Here is a 23467-nt window from a genome sequence, read left to right as displayed (position 1 = left end):
CTGAAAAGAAAGGAAAGGAGGGATAAATTAAGTGATCTTTTTATATCTTGTCTGCCAAACTCACAAGCAATGTCTTCCAGGTTCAGAGATAATAATGAACACAATGGCAAAGATAATCTGCTCTCTGTTGTGAATTTACATTTTTATACCCAACTCACAACAGAAACAATTGTTAAAATACAGCAGAGTTAAAGTCTTCTTGTCTATACATATGTTTGTTAGGAGTCAGTATCTTTGTGCCTGCTTGTCTGATTGTTATTCAGATGTGCTGTGCCATTCAGGTTTATTCTGCCTCTCCACGTGCTCGTTAGACATTACACTTCTAGAAAATGTAGTTATGCTGCCACATTCCCAGATGCACCCACACACACTCACAGAAGACAAGATCACTTTTGGATTTTATTAAGATGTGTCAAAATCCTTTTTTACCTCTTCATGCTTCAAAGTTCATTTTATGTCCTTGATCAGTCCTTAAAACGTTCTCTTCAGTTTTTTGAGTGTAATGTGAGCGTGGAGCTGCTCCAATCACCATCGTTGCCATTATCTCCCAGTAGTACTGGGCTTTCTATTTTTCCAATAGTTTTGCTTTTTGAAATGCTGTACAATTCGTTTGGCTGGGGCACCATCCCAGAGCACAAGCATATCCAGAGAACTGCTATCAGGTTACTGCAAAGGCTGTTTCCAAGTGGGCTGCTTCCAAGCAACTCTGAATGAAATAGCCCTGAGCTGGATCCAGAACAGGATTTGCCAGAGCACTGTGATGCTCCACAACAGACATGATCTCCAGTTATCATTTAATATGGTTTACCATACAGCATGCATTATAGCAATTCCTTAGAATATTTTATTATAAAAAAGTCTAGTACTTTTTATTGCTTTTTACTACAGCATTTAGCTGTAATTAGGACTCTATTTCCTAAGTATTACCTTCCAGAACTGCCGTGAACTTTACTATTTTTTAATCCTGATAAAGAAATTTTCCTGTAGATTTGGAGTGCAGGTTGCAAACCAGAAAACCCATATTCAGTATTGTATCAAAGATTGCAGAAGTGGAGCACAAAAGGATTTGTCTCATTTGCTTTTAAACTTGCTTTAAAGAAAAGTACTCTAATTTAAATTATTTTGATAAAAACATTTAACTGGTTGGCTATTGTATGACTATGTGATGATGTTATTAAAAGTGTTCTCAAGCATATGGCATTGCTCAATAATTTTAGACCTGTACTCATTTTGAAATCGATTTTGGCCCTATTGCCATGTGTATCATCACATGTCATTACAACTTAAAAAATGTTTAAACTTCCATTGAAAAATAAATGAGCTGATTAAGCTAATATCATTTTGAAATCATCCTGAGTTCAAATCACAGAGTGATTATGAATTATGTTATTTTAAGACACGTTTTCTTATCTTTCATATGTATTGCTTTACTTTCTTCACAGAAAGTGAAGAAAATTCCTTTTACCTTTTAATTGGTTTAAATAATTCCCTTGTCCACAATAGCTAAAGTCAGTTTTATTTTATGAACTTTATCATAAGCATGATTATTGAACAACAGACAGGAATAGGCAAACTACATCAGAGAAACTACCTCATATTCACTTTGAAAATAACCAGGGAGAAGCATCACCTATGGTTTCTTGGTTTCCTGGCTCTCTTACTGTCTCCTTTTGGTCATTGTTGGACACTCAGGACTGGCCTAGAGATTTAATCTGGTCCTTCGTTTATTCCTTAGTGTTTATGATAATTCTAAAATAGTGTATAATGCAAAATTTATGGATTGGATTACCAGAAACCTCTAAATAAGTGTGGAATATAGTTCCTATTAATTGTAATCAGTCTTTTAATAGAAGAAAAGCCAGCAACAGTTTTGTACATTAAAATCTAATTTCAGTCCAGGCAGAATTTTCAAAATCCAGCTGTCAGGCATTTGGTTATTTCTTACAGCAGTTTTAATTAGCTTTATGTATTGTATCTCTACTTTCTGCTTTATTCCCATTCTTGTACTTTAATGTAGTTTATAATTCATTCCCATAGCAACAAAAGTACCCAGGCAGCAACTTTAAATATTTTTGATATGCTTTCCCCACTAATGTGTAACATCTGTAGATTCAGAACTGTTGTTTGGTGATAAATCATTAACTGGATTTATGAGCTCTCAAATAGAGAAACTGAATTGTTAAACCATCCTACTTTTTTTTTTCCTTTTTTTTTTTTTTTTGTAACTTGTTTATCTTTAAGCATCTTCTCTTGTTTTTCTAGAGGGTCTGAATCCTGACAACATTAGACAAGCCTCAGAGCAGCTGAAGAGCCGCTGGATTGAGTTCTGTCAGTTGCTGAGTGAAAGACTGGCATGGCTGGAGTACCAAAATAACATCATTGACTTCTACTCCCAGCTGCAGCAACTGGAGCAGACAGCAATTGCTGCAGAGAACTGGCTGAGAACACAACCCACACCAGCAACAGATCCTGCTACAGTAAAAACTCAGTTAGAAAGATGCAAGGTTAGAGATTGTTCAAGTTTTTTTATGATCTTGTGCTTCACAGGTGTCCCAGCAGTGGGACAGATTATGACCTACAGTGTTTCACCAGAAAAATGATAAATGGACAACTTGGATTTACAAAGTAATTTTTGAAAATATTTTTTCAAGAAAAGGGAAGAGTGGTAAAGAAATAAAGAGGCAGTAGAACCCAGGATATGGTTCTTTAAAAACCTACCCCAAATATTTTGTTATTAGTATACTTAGGCACCTAGAGGGAACTGTGGGCCAAAAGTCTCTTCCACATTTCATTTTCATGTAAAAATCTGTGTCTTTGGTACCTCATTAAGAAACTGTTGTTCATCACCTCTGTTAAGGGTCTGTGCCTGAACATTGTCTTCAAGTCTGAAATTCTGCCATTGCAGGCCACTTTACTTCCTCTATACCCTGTGTTTTGACTCAGTGTGGGTTGTGTGGTCAAATGGAGGAACATTCTTCTGTCACAATATGAGAGAATCACAGGAGTTGTACAAAAAACTGTCACACCAATTCACTTATAATTTTCCCTAATTGTTTTTATTTGTGTGCTGCACCACCATGGAAATTTGCTTCTCTCTCTTACTGTAGACAGCTCTGTGAGTGGAGAGCTTACAAGAAAATACTGGTGAACAGCAATATACTGAAGTGTAGCATTGCATTGTAAATTGCATGGTATACTTGTAGAAGTTTGACTTTAGGAAATCTCTGACTCCAGAAGCTCTCAACCAGAAAATATTGAAACCCAAATTGAGATCTATGCTATTACTTCAATTTTCAGGTATTTCCAAGCTGGCATTGTGCCTACAGAGATCTCTGTTCTCGTGCAGAAAACTTCTTTGAATACCTCTGCTGTGAGCTGTACATTTGGCTTACGTTGCTCATTTCTTTTCTGTCCTGTAGTTGCACATGTCACAGTGTGTACAAGGTGTCATAGCACAACTCCATTGCTCTCTGCAGCTCCCTGAGAAGGGGAGGGAAGAGAGAGGTGCTGATCTCCCTGGTATCCAGGCACAGGATGCATGGGAGTGGTTCAGAGCTGTGCCAGGGGAGGTTTAGACTGGAGTTGGGAGGGTGTTTGAAGAGTGCAACAAAAAGGCTTCCTGGAGAGGTGGTGGGTGCCCCCAGACTGCCAGTCTGTAGGAGCCGTTTGGAAAATGTCCTTATCAACGTGCTTTAATTTGTCAGCCCTGCAGCAGTCAGGCCATTGGAATAGATGTTCCCTGAAAGTCCCTTCCAGCTGTTCTGTGCTATCCTAATCTTAACCTCAGTTTCTAGTGTGTTACTGTGAGGCTGCTAGAAATCACTGGGCATCCTCATCCCTTCTTTTCTACTTCATTTTAGTCTGTACATAATCTGACAGACATGGCTCCAGGATTATGGTACATGTGGTGTTTTTCTCTTCCCATCCTCACAGGAAAAACTTGTTCCTTAGGACTGAAAATTTAATGTACAATCGTTCTTATTTTCTGGGAGCATAATGTCCTGTGAAAGTGACTTTGAGGTGGCTTTAAGCAGTGATTTCAATCAACAATTTTATTGGGAGTAGAGGTATTGATTTGTGGGGAAAGGTTTAAAATGTTGAATTGATTTGTATTGTAACAGATGTATTTGGAAGCAAAACAGTTGTGTAATGTGCACTGAAACAGTGGCGATTTCATGGCACTAGAGGTTTCATTTCTATTGTAGCCATATCTTGATTTTTTTTCATTTTATTCAAACTTGCAGGATGAAATCATTCGTATGTCAACCCTGCAGCCTCAAATTGAACGGCTGAAGGCTCAAAGTCAAGCACTCAAAGAGAAAGAACAAGCACCAGTGTTTCTGGATGCTGACCTTGCTGCTTTTACCAGCCATTTCAACCAAATATTTGCTGACATGCACGCCAGAGAAAAGCAGCTACAGACCAGTAAGTGTTCTTGACAAGAAGTCAACTTGCCTGACTAGCACCCATAGAATAGGTGTTTATATTTTGCTGTGCCAGTTTTGTATGTGCTTTTGTGATACTAAACCAGTAGTGCAATTCGGGTGCTCTTTTTTTGCAATTGAATTATTCTTTCAAAAAATTTTAGTTCATTCCATATTTTGTATTAAGAAATCAAGGGAAGGCACACTATTCAGAAGCAAAGCTTCCACCCAATGCAGTTCTGCCATCAAACTTCCTCTTGGTAGTGTGTTTATGGACAGATTCAGTGATATTTTTTGGCACCACAAAACTGTCTTTTTTATTTGGATTATAACACAAGGCAGTCCATCTCTGTCAGTCAGTAGAGAGGAAAGACAGCTTAATTACAGGAGTAAATCTGCTCTGGATTTTTACAGAATAGAAATTTAACTCCATAAATCTTATCAAAGAGAGAGAGTAGCCACCTTAGCATATCTAGTTTTTTATCATGTGGCCAACTCTTTCTTATTTGCAAGAGAGAACACGACTGCCAGTTATAGCATTGTGTGTGATACTTTTAGTAAAATGAATTTTTCAAAAGGGACAAAATACTATGCCAAAATAGAAAATTAACTTTTCCTAGTTAGTGATATGTAGCATAATTACTGTACACTTTCTGTATTAGCTTATGAAATTAATAAAGTATCAGACAAAAAATAATACTAATTTAACTTTTCCCAACAACAAAAATATAATTTGCCCCTTCAACCACTGATATCTCTAAATTATTGTACTGATTTCAAATTTGACATAGTGCTAGCTCCTTCTAGTGGATTTTTCTAATACTCCTCCTAAATTCTTTCACAAAGAGTCTTGAATATTGTTTTTTTTCAATACTGCATTACTGCACTGCTGTAGTTTTACATGATGATGCATGGGAGAAGAAATAAAACGCAAGTTTCCCATAACAAGTGATGAAAGAATGAATTGTAGAAGTTTAACATTAAGGAGTGTAAAGTTTTTTCATTGCTCTAAATTCAAGATGAACAATCAGATAGATGTGAAACCCATTAATGTGACTATGTTTTGTATGCTGAAGTCAGTTGCCATTCTTCCAACAGAAACAGCATAAATGCTGGCTCCTTTATGATTTCTTCTCTGTCTAGACTTCCATGGTGATTTGCTTTGCCACATCAAATTTTACTGAAGTGAGAGGCCATGAATTAACCAGTTAATTGGTCCAGTAATGTAAATACTGTTCACTGTCTGACCTGTGATGCCATGGGCTTTACTAAAGTTCTTCCTGGGTAATGCTTCCCCAGCCTGGGCTGCAGTCAGCTCCTCCAGTGCCCTGGCCAGCTGCAGGAACAGCTGTCCTAAGGTGGAGGCACTCCCCAGCCTGGGGAGAGTCTCCTGTAGTGCAAGGGAACAGAAATGTTTAATCAATATTGCATGGAGCCCTGGGCAGCTGTTTCTACTTCCCTTGTGTTGTACAGATGGGCCATATCCTGTGTCTTTATTCTGGCCTTACTTCGATAGAAAACATTGAAATTTTGTTAGAATACTTTAGATTTTTCCATATTTTGTTTACATAAATTATTTGTAATTAATTATTTCCTACAGATGGAAAAGTCTCCTGAGGACTGCATGATGTATTGCAGATCAGTTATAATATTTTATCCTTTTTTTTTTCTTTCCTGTACATAAAACCTATATGTGCTTAGAAAGATTTTTCTTTTTTGATTCATCATTAAGGTTTATTTTTATGTTAAAAAGATATTTATTTTTGATCATCATAAAAGGTTTGTTTATTTTTGAGCTTTTTTTTTTAATCTTACATTGCTTCATTATCTTTTCTGATGGATAAGGGTATTTATCTTTTCTGTTTTTCAAGGGAATTTTCCCCTCATAAACAGTCTTCTTAAATTTTGGGGGTTGTCTCCCTCAAATTTTTTTGTTTGGTTAGGTTTTGGTTGTGGTTTTTTGAAAGTATGGCAGCTTAGTTTTGGTGTTTTTTTTTTTAAACATTCATTTTAAAACAGTTTCTCTCTGCTGTAGATTTGTCAATAAAATAATATTAAAGACTAACTCAGATTTTCTTAGATGTTTCCATGATTTGATTAGCATTTCCAGTTATAAAACCTAATTTAAATTCTGAAACCTATTTGATTGGGTTTTTTTTTTCATTATTTTGTAGTGCTGGTTATGAAAGAGATACAATCTCATGAAATATTAAGATACACAACCCCATTTTTTGCACAGAATGTCTGTATGCCCATATGCCATTTTGAATGTGATGTATGCAGCAATCCAGCTCTCTCTTCTCCCCAAACACATTTAGAGTAATGCCTAGAATATTGCTATATTGAAAAAATAAAGGTCAGACTGAGCTTAAAACTGTTCAGTAATCTACACAAGGGAGTCAAATAGACAATGCTGGCAATGATTTGAGTATGAATAATCTGATTTCCCAAGGAGGTTCTTAGATTTTGTAGTGCCCTGGTGAAAAAGGAGGTTTTGTACTTTATATTTACTTGTCTTGGAACTAACTGCTGCTCCATCAGAGAGATTTCCAGGGAGCAGCATGGTCAGCCTCCCGTTCCCCCTGAGCCCGGGGAGGGCTGACAGTCAGGTTCAGGTAGGTGAATACTCCCTGCTTCAAGCTTCCCCCTGGGTGGCAGCTGATTCATTCCAGCCCTCCTCTGGCTCTGTGCTTTCACTGAATTCCATTCAGGTGCTTCTGCTTTTCAGTCTCTGTGCACCGAGCTGTTATCCAGTCATGGCCTTGATGGAGATACGTGTTCTCACTGAGATACATGTTCTTCTGAGGGAAATTGGATTTTTAGCAAGAAACTAAAAAAAAAAAGGCTTTTGTCACAGGGAAAATTAAAGGTATCAAGGTGGAGGTGGCAAAGAAAAAGTCATCTATATTTCCATTTTTGTCTGCTTCATAAATTTATGCACCATGCCTTTCTTTCAAGTTCTGTTTCTACCTTTGCAGAATCAGTAATTCCCAAAGGTGAAGTCATCATTGTCATCATTGCTGTTGTTATTATTAATGATTAATTATTCATCTGCATTCAAATGATGTTTCTCCTGTTTATTTCAGGAAGTACTTCAGAAAGCTTTTGCCTTCTGCATCATGTCAAGATTCTTTAGACTTTATTTACCCATGCCATGCTTAAAATTATTTTACATGCACATTCTTATTCTCTCTAATCCATAAGTACAGTACCTTAGAGTGCTGGATTGCATAGAGCTCATGCAATTCAAACTTGACATAATTTTATAAGATAATAAACTACAGTAGCTGTAACTATGTAAGTATCATGACCATTTAGAGTTTTGGTCTGTAATTATTCTGCTTTGGTTAAAACGTTGAACTGCTAACTTATTTTGATGCTTTAAGTGCATTGGAAATGGGTTATAAGTGGCAGTGAAATTGTAGTGATAGGTAAACTTGCACAAATTGTTGTAATCTTGAGGAAGGAAAAATTTAAGCAAGTATCTTGGAAACTTCATAATTAAAAGTTTTCTTTAAGACCTGAACTATGATTTCCCCATTTCACATCCATTTCCTCCAGTAATTATTTTTTATTTAAATCAAGACCAAAAGGACAAAGCACCCTGTGAAATGAATGTGTATGAGATCATGTCCTCTACTCTGTAGGTGTTTTTGTCCTTTTCCTCAGTGGTAAAAATGAATAATCCCTTGGATGAAAAACAAACCCACCTAAAAAAAAAGGTGCCTTTAAAAATATATTTACTGTTACAAAAACTCCTGTAGAGCTGGAGAAGGGCTTCCCTGGAAGCATTCAAAGCCAGGTTGGATGGGGCTTGAGCAGCCTGGTCTAGTGAGTGTCCCTGCCCATGGTGGGGGTTGGAACTGGATGATCTTCAAGGTTCCTTCCAAACCAAACCACACTGTGATCTGTTATTCCCTTCTGTTTATTTCAAGAGCTTGACAACAAAGAGAATTGGAAGTCTTAAATCACTTGCATAACATTGATCAAGTACGACACAAGATTCCTTATGAGACTTTCTGGTTAAAAATGTAGAAGGGAATCACAGCTTTTATGAATGAAAGCCTCTTAATGAATTGGTTCAAGTGTTTGTATTACAACATAAGTAAAACAAAGTTTTGAAAACATCAACCTGGTTTTACTACTGAAGAGATTTTTATTGGAAAGATATTGGAAGTTCAATGTTGTTAATTTATTTCAGGGAATAAGTCTTTACTGAAACTGTCCCATAGATTATATTGATTGCCTTTCACGATGATGTGATGAACAGTGGGATTTGTAATGACTGCAGGAGAAACACATTGCAACCTGCCCAGTGTGATTTGATCGTTGTTGAGATAATTGTACTCTCATTTCTTTTCTGATTTGGGAAAATATTTTTGACTGAAAATCTGGTCACAAAAAAACAAAGGAAGCAGTGAGGAAAAACAAACAAAATATTTTACCTACTTAAAAAGCTATTTTCACATGTTTAGATTGCACTATTTATTAGAAATAAATCCTAACTAATTGTATGAAGATTCTGTTTCCACATGTATGGACTTTCTTTAAAAGAAATATGCAAGTGCAAATGTATTTGCCTGTCAGTTCTCAGGGCTTACCATGTCAGTCACAGCAAAATGCATTCCCAGCTAGTGGAATAGATTGATACAAAAACATTTTTCCCTTCTGGGATGGGAACTGTATTCTGATATTTCACAATAACAATCACATTTGTGATTTCTCTCTGTGATATTTTGTTACAGTTCTTCCATGGACCTAGTTTTGCTCTATCTAAACTTGGCCCATATTGAGGATATATCTCATTGCCAATTCTTTCCTTTTTTTTTTTGAGCTTTTTTTTTTTTTTTTGAGCTTTGCTTATTGTGTGGAATTTAGTCCATGAATATTAGTGTCACAAAGCAAATTTTAAGATAAAAAGAATCAGGTCTTCAATGTGGGTTTATGTTATTAGCATAGGGAATTTAGAGATTCATATTGCCTACAGAGAGGCCATAAATGAGTTAGATTATTTAGACAGTTATAACTGGGTAATGTGAATCCCACTGTGGGAGCTTGACTGAATTCTCACCATTGCCATCATGTGCTGCTAAAATAATAAAGGCTCTTCAGTGCCATCCTAAAAGTTAATCTGCTTCCTTATGATTGAAAATGCTGACACATTGTCTATATTAAAGAATCAAAAAGTATTCCATTATTACTAATCTGGAAAAGTGAAATGGGAAAACTGTGGTTACACTCAACAATGCTTTCTAAAATTAATATTTAATAACCAAATTGTAAAGACAGTAGTTTGATTAAATCAACATCTGTCATCCCATTTGAACTCCTATTTAGTCCATCCAATAGAAGGAAACATATCTCATTACAATTGAGTAAAATGTTTGCAGTGTTTGGATGGTTTGTATTTTTTTATTTTTATTGTTTTTATTATTATTGGCAAAGTTGCAGGATTAGAGTTTGATGCAGCTTGGTTTGCTATAGCAGTTTTCATCTGTTCTGAGGTACTTTTCAGTACTACCAAAAATGGCTGTTCTTTTACTTAAATGCTTATGACATTAGTAATGAGATTTGTTTTTCATTTAAAAGGAAAAATGACTCAGAGAAGTCAAACATTACATCACAACACTAAAACTCCATTTCATATTTTTAAATAAAACTGCACTTAGGACTTGTATAATTCTTTGACATGTCTGAGCTGCTCAAATTATATCTCCATTTGATTTGTTTGGAGTGAAGAGTTTAAATGTATGTTCTGTTACGAAGTAGAAGTTTGGATAAAATGAGTCAAAGACAATACTAATTTCACTAAATAAAGAAAATAATTAAAATGTTACTTGCTGAGATGGAAAACGTTCGGGTTTGTATTTCCAAGAATATATTACTATTGGTTTCTGTGAACAAAAATACCTCACAAGGGAAGAAATTCTTGTCTTTCCTTGTACCAAGTTCTGTCTTCTGTAAATCTCCAGATATATATGATAAATCACACCAGGCAAGTCTTTTATGAGGAAAGTTTGCCATACAATGGGCATTCTTCACAAGAGAGATTGTCCTGATTTTGGGAAGTTGTTATGATATCTGACGGTAAATATAAGGTTTTTTCATGTAGCATTCTGTTGATCAACTAAAAAATTAGATTAAAATCTGAGGTGCATTCTGCCAAGCACTGCTGTATGATGTAAGCAAGCTTGCACTTAAAAATTTTAATTTGTGTTGTTTGTCAAAACTACTTGTTGGACAGCTTTATTATTTTTCTGTACATTTCTTTGTGGAACACCAGAGAATATTGAGGAGGATACAGGAGATACAAATGGGTGCAATTTTTTTTTAGCTTTTATATTCTTCATTATTATGAACAAGTTGGAAATGTTTCAGGTCCAACCAGCCATGCTATTTGTCTACACGTTTTTTAGTGAGTATAGAGGCAACTGTTGTTGATGGCAGAGGGAATCTATCTGCTAATGAGTTGCTTATGCGTGTGCCAGATGTTGTCTATTTGCAGTAGCTGTAATATTGACACAATAAGCACAGTTCAATAAAATAATTATAAAATTAATTTTTATTGTAGAACGAAGATTAATTTTCTAAGCTTTTAGCAGATGTCTTAAATGGAACGTTTTGCTTGAAAAGAAACACTGAACTCATAAACACCGTTCTTAAGACATTTGTGAAATTAGGTTGCAGGTTAAGTGCAGTGGTTTGTCTGTTGGTCTCTGAACACACATATTTAAAATAGTTGTGTTGGCTATATAAGTTGTCTTCTGACCTGTAATAACGGGGTCAAATGGCACACAACTCATAAAATGGTAGAGATATCTAAAAAATTAGAAGGAGTGTGTTCATTTTTCAAAATGTTTTTGCTTCCAAAATTATTTTTTATAGTTCTGATACACACTGGGTCTGTTGCAAGCTCTTGCAAAACAGCTGTGGGCTTCCATGAGGCTTGGTCTTTTACCAAGTGTCTTCTGTCAACAAACCAAATAGTGAAGCAAAAAAATTTTTTTATTTCCTTCCTCCCTTCCTTCTTTTATTTCCTTCCCTTTTTTTTCCCCATTGAATGTAGTTTTTGACAGTTTGCCTCCTGCACACTACAAGGAGACAATGAACACTATACTTATGTGGATGCAGCAGTCAGAAACTAAACTCTCCATGCCTCAGGTTGCAATTGCTGAATATGAACTCATGGAGCAGAGACTCAGGGAGCTCAAGGTGAGTGACCAAGCTGTGGGCAAAAATGTCTCAAATGAGAAGTTAGAAGAACAGAATTCTAGTTTGGTACATGAATCTTCTGAAGTCTGTGGATCTTGAGTAAATAATGCTCATTTTGGTTTTAGGCCAGGGCTTCAGGAGATGGTGGTGGCTTGCTGATATTGATTCATGAAGTTAAGGAATTTAAAATGGTGTTCACCATTGAAAGCAATTTGATAAGATATTGAAAATGTTAAGGAAAAACCCTTGCTTGTCCCCAAGGTATATAAAATATTCCTTTGATGATATTTCTGTTAATAAAATATAGATTTAGGTAATTTCATTTTCCAGTGCTGACATGAAAACAATTCTGATTTGCAAAATGCAGCACAGTCTTTTGACAAATTTCCTGTCAAATTTACAAGTAGACAAATGTGGAACAAATTTTGCCAGTGGCTACAAACCTTCCCTGTACCTCAGTGTCTGACAGAGTTTCTACTCCCGGATGGCTAATAAATATATTGTTTGTTGCATGTTCAGAAATAAAATGTAGACTATAGAAAAAAAAAAAAACAAACCAGAAAACACTAGATGAAGTAAATTTGGGCTGAGAATTATGAAAGTTGTGAGAAGTTATCAAAAATGTATCACAGAATCAGTTCTCTAAATTTATTCTTTTTCTCCACGTTCTGATTCTTTTGAAAGTGTCATTATCAGGGCCATAGCAAATTCCTATCTCAAATTAATGAAATGTATGTAGATCACATCTGTTAACAAGTATGAATACCTCTGGTTATATTCTCAGTTCAACTAAAAAAAAACCCTCTAGGTTGTATGAGAAAAAGAGGGGCTTGGAACACAAGCCGTGTGAAGAACGGCTGAGGGAGCTGGGGGTGCTCAGCCTGGAGAAAAGGAGACTCAGAGGTGACCTTGTCACTCTCTGCAGCTCCTGAAGGGGGGCTGTGCTGAGCTGGGGGAGACTCAGAGGTGACCTTGTCACTCTCTGCAGCCTCCTGAAGGGTGGCTGTGCTCAGCTGGGGTCGGACTCTTTCTCCGGGCAACAACAGACAGAACAAGAGGACACAGTCTCAAGCTGTGCCAAGGGAGATCCAGGCTGGAATTGAGGAGGAAGTTTTTCACAGAAAGAGTGGTCAAATACTGGAATCATCTGCCCAGGGAGGTGGTGGAGTCACCATCCCTGGATGTGTTTAAAAACAGACTGGATGTGGCACTGGGTGCCATGATCTGGTTGAGGTGTTAGAACATGGGTTGGACTCGATGATCTTAAAGGTCTCTTCCAACCTAGAAATTCTGTGATTCTGTGATTATGCCATTGCATGTTTCAGCACAGGTGACCTCTATCTGTGCTCTGTGTTTGTGAAACCAAGAGAATTGGCTGGCACGTGAATTCCACTTCTTATTCACAGGCTCTACAAAGTTCCCTGCAGGAGCAGCAGAAAGGCCTGACCTATCTCAGCACGACTGTGGAAGACCTGTCCAGGAGAGCCCCTGCAGAGGTCAGCCAGAGTTTCCGCTCCGAGGTGGAGGTGGTCCTTGGCCGCTGGAAGAAGCTCTCGGCACAGCTGGCAGAGCATTGCCAGAAGCTGGAGGAGCGCGTGACCAAACTCCAGCGGTTCCAGGTTGAGCACGCTTTTTCATTCTCTGCTTGCACCTAGTGGCTTGTTGCTGTGGGGCTAAGGCAGAACACATTTAGGTGCTTACAGGAATTAACACCAAAGTGAGATATCAAAACATGACAAAAAATGTGTTTAAATGTCTGCTTGATTTTGATGAGTACAGATTTTACTTTGAATTCTGATTTTGTGGCTGTTTCTGATTATGTTGTTTCATTAGCAAAAAGCTCTAATTTCATTAAAAATTGCAAATAATGTTCCTCTACTTCTTTTTCAATGTGGGTGAAGCACTTGTTCATGCATCTGGAGTAGCTGTACCATATTGACTTTAATGAATTCACTTACATAATTAAAGTCACCTGTAATATAGTGGTACCTTGTCAGCACTTTCCAGAAAGCAGCAGTGTGTTTCAGGTATTTAGAGTGGCAGCATTGGAACCTCACCGGGGTGTCTGTAGGGCTACTTCTCACATTTTGCAGGGCTGTTTCTCACTATTTTCCTCTCGTCCTCTGTCTGTCTGACATTTTTGCCCTTTCTTAACTACATTGCCACTGAGCATCAGTAGATTGCCACAGATTCAGCCATGTCCTGTGGCGATTCCATAGCGGGAAGCTGGAGCTGTCTTTGTTCAGCAGAGGACAACACCTGTCCTCTCCTCAGAGATGCCACCCTACTCCCAAAACAGTGCCACGTAAAAAAAAGCAGGGCACTTTGCTTAAGAAATTCAAACTTTTGTCTTTTTCCTCCCCTCTGCCTCCTGTCTTCACTCCCACCCCGTCGCCAAGTGTAGAGCTTTTCCCACTGGTCTTAAAAAGGTCCTGAGCATCATTACCGTGCTCATGTAAAACATTCAAAGCAGCATGAGCTGTTGATGCACACAAATTTTACCCTTTATATTTATTGCTGAAAGCCCTCTGGTACACATCTAACATAAAAGTCATTTTCTTTTGAGCTTTTTGAATGACTTCTCATCCAGATTATTGTTTTAGCTGCTGCAATTTATGGAATGCGTAAGTATGGGATATGATGAAATCAGTGCTCATAAACAAAATGCATTTACAATCTGATCAAAAATGCGAGTCATACATTTGATCTTCATTGGTAGCAGGAGACTAATCTCTTTTTAAGAAAATCCCACCAGATAAATATTTTACCACATGAATGAACTAAAAGTATTCTTGTAAGGGTATTAAAGTTTCATCATGAAATATGATTCTGAACTGTTTTTACTGTTGGGTAACGGAATGTACAGTAGATATTTCAACAGTGTTTTGGTAATTGCCATTCTGGAGTATACTGATAATTTTTGTATGATTGATTTTATTAATTCAGTCCCTTTTCCGGGCTAACCTGGGTTTTTTTAAGTGTATCAGTCACATTAGGAAATGTTCCCTTTGGTTGCTTGTCTCATGATAGTTACTAAGGCATTTTTGTATACTTTTAGGACACAATCCCTATTCTAGCATGCTTTTTTGTGCTTTAATTCAGCTTTGCATTCAGCATGTAATAATGTGTATTTCATTCGTTATGAAAATAGTTTGATGAAAAAATGCTTTATAAAGTTGTTGCCATATATGTATTTTATTTTAATATGTGCATCTGATTATCAAAGATGACATTTTAAGGTAATTTTAAGTGGTATTTTTAAATCTCATGCTACTTTTAAAGTTATTAGATTACCTATGTAATGTTGCCTGGACTGGTAGCATTCCTTCTTTTCAAGTATTTGATGTTAAGATTTGTTTGTTAACTGCAAGAGTTATGAAGCCTATGGAAATAATATTCCTATTCTAGTGCTAGAAACAGTGACTGAGAGGCTGAAAGGACTCATTGAGCCATTATATGGTTTTAGTTTCTGAAGTGAATCTCCTTTGGCTACGTTGGCTTTTTTTCATTTTGAACAGTAAGGGTGTTTTTCTGTGCTGTGTTCTGGTAGAGATACAGTCTCTAGAGCATATAACTTCCAAAAGGAGTCTGAAGTTTAAATGAAAGCACAGAACATTTGATGGGCGAGCCTGAATTAAATGCCAAGTGTGAGTAATCTGAAGCCATAGAAGGAACCAATGAACAAGCATGCAGTATCTAAACACAAATGATATCTGGAAGGCATAAATTTGAGAGCCATAAGGTTGTCTGCTCATAGACACATTAAACTTGGTCAGAAACGGTCAAAGTGCAGGTTAAAGTGTTGATGACAGACCCAGGTAAAATTGGTTTTACTTGTTTGCTGTGTTTGTATTTTCAGACAGTTCAATAATGTAGAAATTATATTGCAATGAGTTTTAGTTGTAGTGTCAGGATGAATTACACTCTTGCCAGTCAGGTTTTGTGTGATGCAATGAAATGTCTTTTTAATATACAGAATGACACTAGAACACTGAAGAAGTGGATGGCTGAAGTGGATGTTTTTCTGAAGGAAGAGTGGCCTGCCCTTGGAGACTCAGAAGCACTGGAAAAGCAACTTGAGCAATGTACAGTGAGTATTACCTGCCTGCTTGGCAGTTAGTCAACTCTTCTCTATGAGCTGAGCTTATACAGAAGTTACACAAATGATTACTGTTCCTAAAAATAAATTCATGTAGAAAGGGCTTTGCCTTCTGCAGTGTATTCGAACCTTTTGCATGTCCTGGGTTTGAAGGAAAATTCAATTTTAACAAGGAAACTTTAATATCAGAAAGAGGCACACAGTGACTTTTTTTTTTAATCTGTATAATCTGTGCCAAAATATCTTTTTTCTGTATCTGTTACTCATGTAATTTACAAACTGATTGTGCAAAAATAACTTGCAGGTATCGTGAGTTATATCCATTCTTTTTTTCAATAAACTTGCAAGTTCCAGGATGGTATCCCAGCAGAGTTTTATAGCATCATGAAGTATTGGTGCTTCCATCACAGGGTTTACAAATTCTTCTTCCTGTCCCAACGGAGTGTGTAAGTGCAGTGAATCTTGTAATCCATGATGGCCCCTGTCTAGATGCTCAGTAGAATTTACAAGTTCTGTAAATTTTTTGACAGGATGTGTAAATACTATAAAATACTACACACACAGTGATCTTACAGAGCTGCAAGTTCTCTCTTACTTTCTCTTAGCCATTATTTAAATAAGAATGATTGTTATTTTTCACCATTATAATGGAATTTTCTTTTAGAAATGTGAATAAAAGATCTTGGCATTTCTTATGCTTTCAACCAACAGCAGGGAAGTATTTTTAGAGATATATTTAGTATAACATTATATATGTATGTATTTACAGTGCATACATAACATTTAAAATTTACATTTTTTTATTTGGTACACAACACCTCGCCACATTACAGCTGCTCATTCCTTTTAAATTTCTTTTCATAGAAGTCTGTTGACTGTGCTCATTTGACTGGAGATCTGGACCCCAGACAAGTCAGAACCTCATGCAGACTAGGGGTAGCATAGAGATACCATATCTGAAACTTTGTGTGGATTCTGTTTGCCTAAACTTCTGCTCTTCCTTTAGGCTTTAGTAAATGATATCCAGACAATCCAGCCCAGTTTGAACAGCGTTAATGAGACCGGGAAGAAAATGAAGAGTGAAGCAGAGCCAGAATTTGCTTCCAGAATAGAGTCAGAGCTAAAGGATCTCAATGCTCAGTGGGACCACATTTGCCAACAGGTACCAAGGCTCCTGCTGGGACTGGTTCTTTTTAAACTAATCATCAGGGCTGTCATTGGCAGAATTTCTCCTTCTATACATATGCAGTAGATAGGAAACTAAATTTAGACATGTTAATTCAACTAATATTTTACAGAGTGTAATTTAGCCTGTAGCAGTATATGTAAAGTGTATTTATTTATAACACAATATCTTACTATTTTTATAACAAAGAGATATACTAATATATTAGATCTAACAGCAGTATAATTTATGGCTCCTGCTAAACTAGATTTCTGAAGGTGTTGTTTAGGCATTTGCCAAAACAATCAAGTTCTGTACTTTATGTTTTCTTGTACATTTTTCAAATTGCATGTCATTACTCTGGATGAAAAAAAATACATTAAAGCAGTGAAGGGTTCATAATTGAAAAACTCAGAATTAAGAGTACTTGCACATATGCATGTGTATAAATGAGTCTCCAGTAGTCACATGGATTTGAGAGAATGGGACATAAGGGGAAAGGACAGTTCTTTTATTTTAGTTAAAGGCATTATTAGTAAATTTTACAAAGTAAGGAAGCTAAAAATTATGCTTATTTCACTGTTGGCATTTGGATTCTTATTCTTTATGACAGTTCAAATAAATTTTTTTTTGTGTTGTATTACCTTTAAATTTTTTCTACTTGCTCTTTTCTCTCGTGTACCTTTTTAATGTATATTTTTGTAAAAGTATTAACCTTTTAACGAGGTATAGCATTTTCTAAAATTTTTATTATTCGGTTTACATGTGAAAAATATTCTCTCTATATTTTTTTGATAAACATAAAAAAAAGTTGATCATTGATATCTGTAAGACATTTTATTTATTCAGTATTGTAATCTTTTCCATGGAGTGTTTAAATACCTTTTTTTTTTTTTTTGGGATATTAATAAGCTGGATACCTTTGCACTTCTGTCACAGAAATTTCTTTTACTTTACTAGTTTAGAAGTCTGTCACAGTTCTCTTCTGATTTCCCTGAAAATCTGTCTGTAATAATTTCATTCAACACAAGGCACAGATTATTCTGTCTCAGTGGGCATTTCTAACTCAACTTCTTCAGCAATAGCTATTAAAGTACATGAATGGTAAATAAAAAAATCAGCTTGGTTTGTGGAAGTTTCTTGAGAAGATTTGGAAAAGTCAGCTTGGGTTGATTTACATGCAATTGCTATGACTGTGAGAGCTGACAGTTGGCAGTTGTCATTGGCAATTCAGATACTCTTTTCAGGTGATAGGAGATTTTCTTCTCTTCTGGTGCTGAGACTGAGGAAGAGACAATTTTGCAGAGCCACGTACAATTCTGCTTTTATACTCCCTGATTGTTGCTCTATTTGGTTCCACAAAACAACATTTATGTAGAACAGCATTTATGTTTAACAGCCAGACCTCAAGCATGAGTAACAAATCAATAATTGTCAGAAATTGAGGCCAAATACTGAGAAAATTTCTCCTGATATTACTAAAAATAAAGTTTACTGAAGCAGCACCACGGAGCAGAATATTGGAGCAATTAGCTCTGCAAGCCCAGTTCTGAGAAATGGCACCAGTACAACTGACTATTTTTGATGCAAACTTATTAATGCTATTGAAAGATGGTTAATGCACAATCAGGAGCAATTTTGATAAGTAAATGCACAATACATAGAATCAGAGAATGGTTTGGGATGGAGGTGATCTAAATTATTATCTAGTTCTATACATGAACTGGATATTACAATTATATGACCCCCACTTAGTGATTGGCAGGTGATTTAACAGTAATATTTTTCCCTTAGGATAAAAAGTTTCTTCCACTAGGAGTTTGGGCTTTTTTCCTTACCTGTTATTAGGGTTATTCACCCTTTGGAGACATTCTTAAATGACTTAACAGAAGATAGATATGCATATTGCTTTATTCTTTAGTGAGTTGCATTTGAGCTAGTTAGAAGGTCATCTGACTTTAAAGCTCAAGAGCCTTTGGTTTCATCCTTGAATGTGCTCTCAAAAATCTCCTATGGTTATTCTTTCTACATTTCCCAGAAGCGAATTCTTGGGAGATGTTCTTTTCCACAGTTGTTTTCTGATGACCCCAGCATATGGTGTAGATTCTTGTTCTGGTATCATTACAGCACTCGTTCTGCTGGGCCATGATTTGCTAAAAAAAGGATCCATACAAATGTAATACTTTTTCGATTGTTTGTTATTATTATCTACCTAATTACTAGTTAACATCTACCTAAAAACAACAATTTTATTATTATAGGATTTAATTTGAGTCTTTTCAGGATAAAACGTTTTCAAGTTTGTACAGTAGCTTTACTTCAAGTACTATGCAATCTTTTCTTTCTTAAAGGCCTATGCTAAGAAGGCTGCATTGAAAGGTGGTTTGGATAAGACTGTGAGTCTCAGAAAGGATTTGTCAGAGATGCACGAGTGGATAACACAAGCTGAGGAAGAATATCTGGAAAGAGATTTTGAGTATAAAACACCTGATGAGTTACAGAAAGCTGTTGAGGAACTGAAGGTAAAAGATAAACTAATTCCTTGAGCTGTGTTCAAACTTATTTTTGAAACTCTCATTGTAGAGTCTACTCTCTCTTTTAAGAATATTCCTTTTCAGATCTAGGTGGTTTGAAGCAATTTCTATTTGGAATATGCTGGAAGATATTTGATATTCTTCAACACCGCATTATTTTTTTTTCCTATTTGCTTTATTGTGTATTGATTTGGATGTAGCTTCAACAGTATTTTAATTAAAGAATAATTACTAAAATTTGGGTGTTAGCAGCAGTAAAGTGAAATCAGTTTTATGTCTTCTCTTTGCATTAGAATGAGCAGAAAAAAATAGGATGTTAGGATGGGTCTTGGTGTGCTATGTATGAATATTATGTCTTTAATATAGGAATATAGAAACAGCATGTTTTGATCTCAATTAATAATTTTCCTTCATGTGGGATGAACATGACCTTTGGACAAAGCAACTAATTTGTGATATATGATTAAATATACTCTTGCTAAGCCACTGGGTGTGGGCTTAATTCTCATTTCAAAGGTGAATTGTTTGGCTTGTGCTATTCAGGAAGCCAGATTATAACCTGATTGCCATCATATATATATAGCTTTGACAATCTATGAAACACTTTGTTTTCAAACTGTTGATTTTCCATGATTTTTTCCCAGTGTTTGAGAGTTTCAGACCATGCAACTGATGATCTCTTTATTTACTGACAGAAATAGTTTGCTGCTGGTCAGAATACACATAATATAAGGAAATTTATGGAACAACTCAATTGTAAATGAGACAAATATCAGAAGTAAATGTCTGCTTTGAAATATAGTTCTTTTTTAGTAACTAAATAGCAAAACTCAATTTTATACATTGCATTGCATATTAAAATGGGTAAAATGTGTACTTTTATATACAATCACCATTGTGGATTCCTAGTAGGTGTTCTGTACCCAGATGAAGTACAGCTATGTTCAGACTGTGACACCTTGACCTAGGAAATAACCAGATCATTTGTCATGATGCCACAACAGAGAAAATGTGGATCAGAATTCTGGGTTCATTCTGCAGCCCGCTTCTTCCCACAGCTTAAGAAGAAAGTCGAGAGCAACCTTGCAAATTTCCTCTAGCAATGGCAGCCTGATCACAGTTATTCTGGTTCATGAACTTACGGTCTCAGAGAGGGGAAAAAATGTTGTCAGGAATATGGTTTTGATTTGATGTCTTTTGGGCAGGGAGTTCTCATTGTAAATTCCTGTGAAGGCTGTAGGCACTGATAACACTTTTATAACATCACTGCTTCCAGTTGTGATATGATTCCAGTCACAGACACCAGAGGAAACAGTACTGGGTATGAAAATCTTTTTCGTGACACCACATAACAAGGGAGGGAGGAGCAAAAGTGTGGGATATACAATAGAGAAAAAATATTTTCTGACTTTCTTTTTAAATGCAAGGCAATGATAGTGACAAGAAGTATTTTTTTTTTTTTGGCCATTCTTGTGATTTTACCATTAAATCTAGATACATAAATTTGTAACAAAACTGATTTTTTTTTGGTTATTTGTGGTTCATAATGCATGATGCTAAAGGTCCTTGGAGCACCTCTGGGAGGAAAAGAAAAGTACTGAGATTTTCCATTAGTCTGAGAGCTCCAGCACACTAGATGGTTGTGAGATGTTAAATTGTATTGAACGTTGTGTATTGACAACTAAATGAAACAAGTTTTTTGTATGCATTCAAGATTATTTCAGAAACTCTGGGAATGAAATGTCTCCTGTTGTATTTTGTTTTGTTGTCTGTGGTTTTTTTCTCTTTCTAGAATTCTGCCAGAGAATTCTCATCGTTACTAGAAATAACTTTCCTTCTTAAGCCAGGGATATAACTACTCTTTTTTCCTTTCCAGAGAGCAAAGGAGGAAGCCCTGCAGAAAGAAGTGAAAGTGAAGCTTATTACAGATTCCGTGAATAACTTTATAGCAAAGGCTCCACCTGCAGCTCATGAGGCTTTGAAAAAGGAGCTTGATATTCTAATTACCAGCTACCAGCAGCTCTGCAGCAGGCTGAATGGAAAGTGGAAGACTTTGGAGGTTTGATGTCTTGTCAGTCTTGTATTTATGGCCCTTCTAACTGCAAGAAGCAAGGTGGAGAGCACAGCTGCATTAGCATATAAGATTGTGGGTAGCCCAAGGCCATCCTTGCTTTATGAGCCAGATACCAAATACCCCATGTTATGAGCTACACATGATTTTGAGAATCATATCTGCTGCAGGGTTGTATTGCAAGAGAAGACTGAGACACAGCTCTTAGGTCAGAGACAGCAGCGGCTGCTCAAGGCTCTTATCCCTTCTGAGATCAAGCCAGAAATCTGGCTTTGTAACAGCCCTGTGATGTTCTCTTCATCAGCTCCTCTAGGCTTCTCTCCTCCATGGATAAGGGTTTTGACTGAGTAACCCTGGAGCTGGTCAGCTGGTGTTATCTCAGCATGGGAACAGCACTTGCTCTGCTGGCCAACTATTTCCCATGCATTTTGAGTTGACCCTGCCATTTTGGCCAACTCCATTGCAGATTCTTGCCAAAGGACTATTTTATACACTAGTAACAATGAATTAGGTATCATTTTTTTTTTGGTAAATGTAGCAAGAGCTAAATTTTGTTGGTGAATAATTTGCCAGGGCTAACCTCATACAGGACAATAATACACCAGAGTAAGATTTATCTTGTCTAAATTTCACTGTGGAAAATTAGGTGTGTGGTCTAAACTGGCAATCTGTATTTACCCTGATCATTGATGATGGGGTGTTGCATGATAATATCTCTCTATAACCCTCATTTGGTGTGAACAAAATTTGGTGAGATGAATTGCACTCTGGGAAGCTTGATCTGCCAAGAGTGTAATGCATTTCAATAACATTATTTTAACTTATACTAACAAAAAAAAAAGAGGAAAAAAGGATTATTTATGGAGCATTTAAATGTTTTGTTTGTGTATAAACTGCCATTTTTATCTGCTTATTTAAGTATCTTCAGGGACTGCATAAATAAAATATTAGACAATAATTTAATTTCAGGAGAATAAGAACATTTCACAACATTACGTTTAGTTCTCTAGCACTTAAAAGGTCTATAAATTTCACTAAATGTGGTTTAGAATTAATTTCCATAGAGATTTTAGTCTGAATTCTTAAAAGCTGACGTTTTATGGATCTGTGATTTAAGCAATTAAAATATAGAATATATAAGGAATCTAAGTGCATTTTTATAATAGAGACATAAATTTCTAACACGGGTCTTTAAAAATTTTGCTCACATTTATATTTATATAAAAAAACTTTACAGAAACCATATAAAGCGGATAATCCATGAAAATGAAGATTCAAGTTGTGCTTTGCAGAAGAGTTCACTTTTTCATGTTGTTTTCCGTGGTTTTCCTCTGTTTAATCAAAATGATGGTTTTCTTTTGTTTTATATTAATTTGGATCAGATGAGTGCTGGCAAATAAAATCCTATGGTCCCATAAGCTTCAGATATCAACCAAATTGCTTTGGGGAAGAGACATTAATGTTTTCAGTGTTTCAATGAGTGAAGATTTTCTTTGAAATTTTTAACCTAAATAAACCTTTTCTTCATCAGGAGGTATGGGCATGTTGGCGTGAATTATTGTCGTATTTGGACGCAGAAAATAAATGGTTGAATGAGATTGAACGGAAACTCAAAGCAACTGAAAATGTCCAGGGAGGTGCAGAAGAGATTTCTGAGTCTTTAGATGTAAGTGCTGACTTAAATAATAACCCAATCATATGTGTTGTCAAATTGTAAATTTCATGTCATTCTAAACAAACTATAAACTAACGTTACACATGAACAAGGTGCAGAATATTTCAAAAGTCCTAAGTTCTTACTAGATTCAACAAATAAGGCTTTGAATTCAAATCCACCTAAATCAAACAATAATTAAATGTCTTGTGCTGGGTGCCATATACAGTTTTGGTAATGCTAAAATAAACATTCTTAAAAAAACCAAAAAGCTCACTTCAGCCAGTCACAAAAATGTTGAAGGCTTC

The 23467-nt window shown here is 36.1% G+C and overlaps 1 protein-coding gene across 9 annotated transcripts in view; it reads left to right on the top strand.

Annotated features, from left to right (window-relative positions):
* The window catches only part of DMD (dystrophin), a 1161005-nt gene that overhangs the window by 498229 nt on the left and 639309 nt on the right, over nucleotides 1-23467 (top strand). For all 9 annotated transcript variants that reach the window (XM_038157590.1, XM_038157575.1, XM_038157541.1 and 6 more), the window contains 9 exons: nucleotides 2263-2504; nucleotides 4245-4425; nucleotides 11491-11636; nucleotides 13043-13255; nucleotides 15613-15726; nucleotides 16742-16897; nucleotides 19252-19422; nucleotides 21311-21493; nucleotides 23037-23171. In XM_038157590.1, coding sequence (XP_038013518.1) covers nucleotides 2263-2504; nucleotides 4245-4425; nucleotides 11491-11636; nucleotides 13043-13255; nucleotides 15613-15726; nucleotides 16742-16897; nucleotides 19252-19422; nucleotides 21311-21493; nucleotides 23037-23171 — 1541 coding nt within the window. The remainder of the gene's footprint in view (nucleotides 1-2262; nucleotides 2505-4244; nucleotides 4426-11490; nucleotides 11637-13042; nucleotides 13256-15612; nucleotides 15727-16741; nucleotides 16898-19251; nucleotides 19423-21310; nucleotides 21494-23036; nucleotides 23172-23467) is intronic.

Source organism: Motacilla alba, chromosome 1 (assembly GCF_015832195.1).
Source record: "Motacilla alba alba isolate MOTALB_02 chromosome 1, Motacilla_alba_V1.0_pri, whole genome shotgun sequence".
Taxonomy (NCBI): domain Eukaryota; kingdom Metazoa; phylum Chordata; class Aves; order Passeriformes; family Motacillidae; genus Motacilla; species Motacilla alba.
This window is presented reverse-complemented; position numbering and strand designations above follow the sequence as displayed.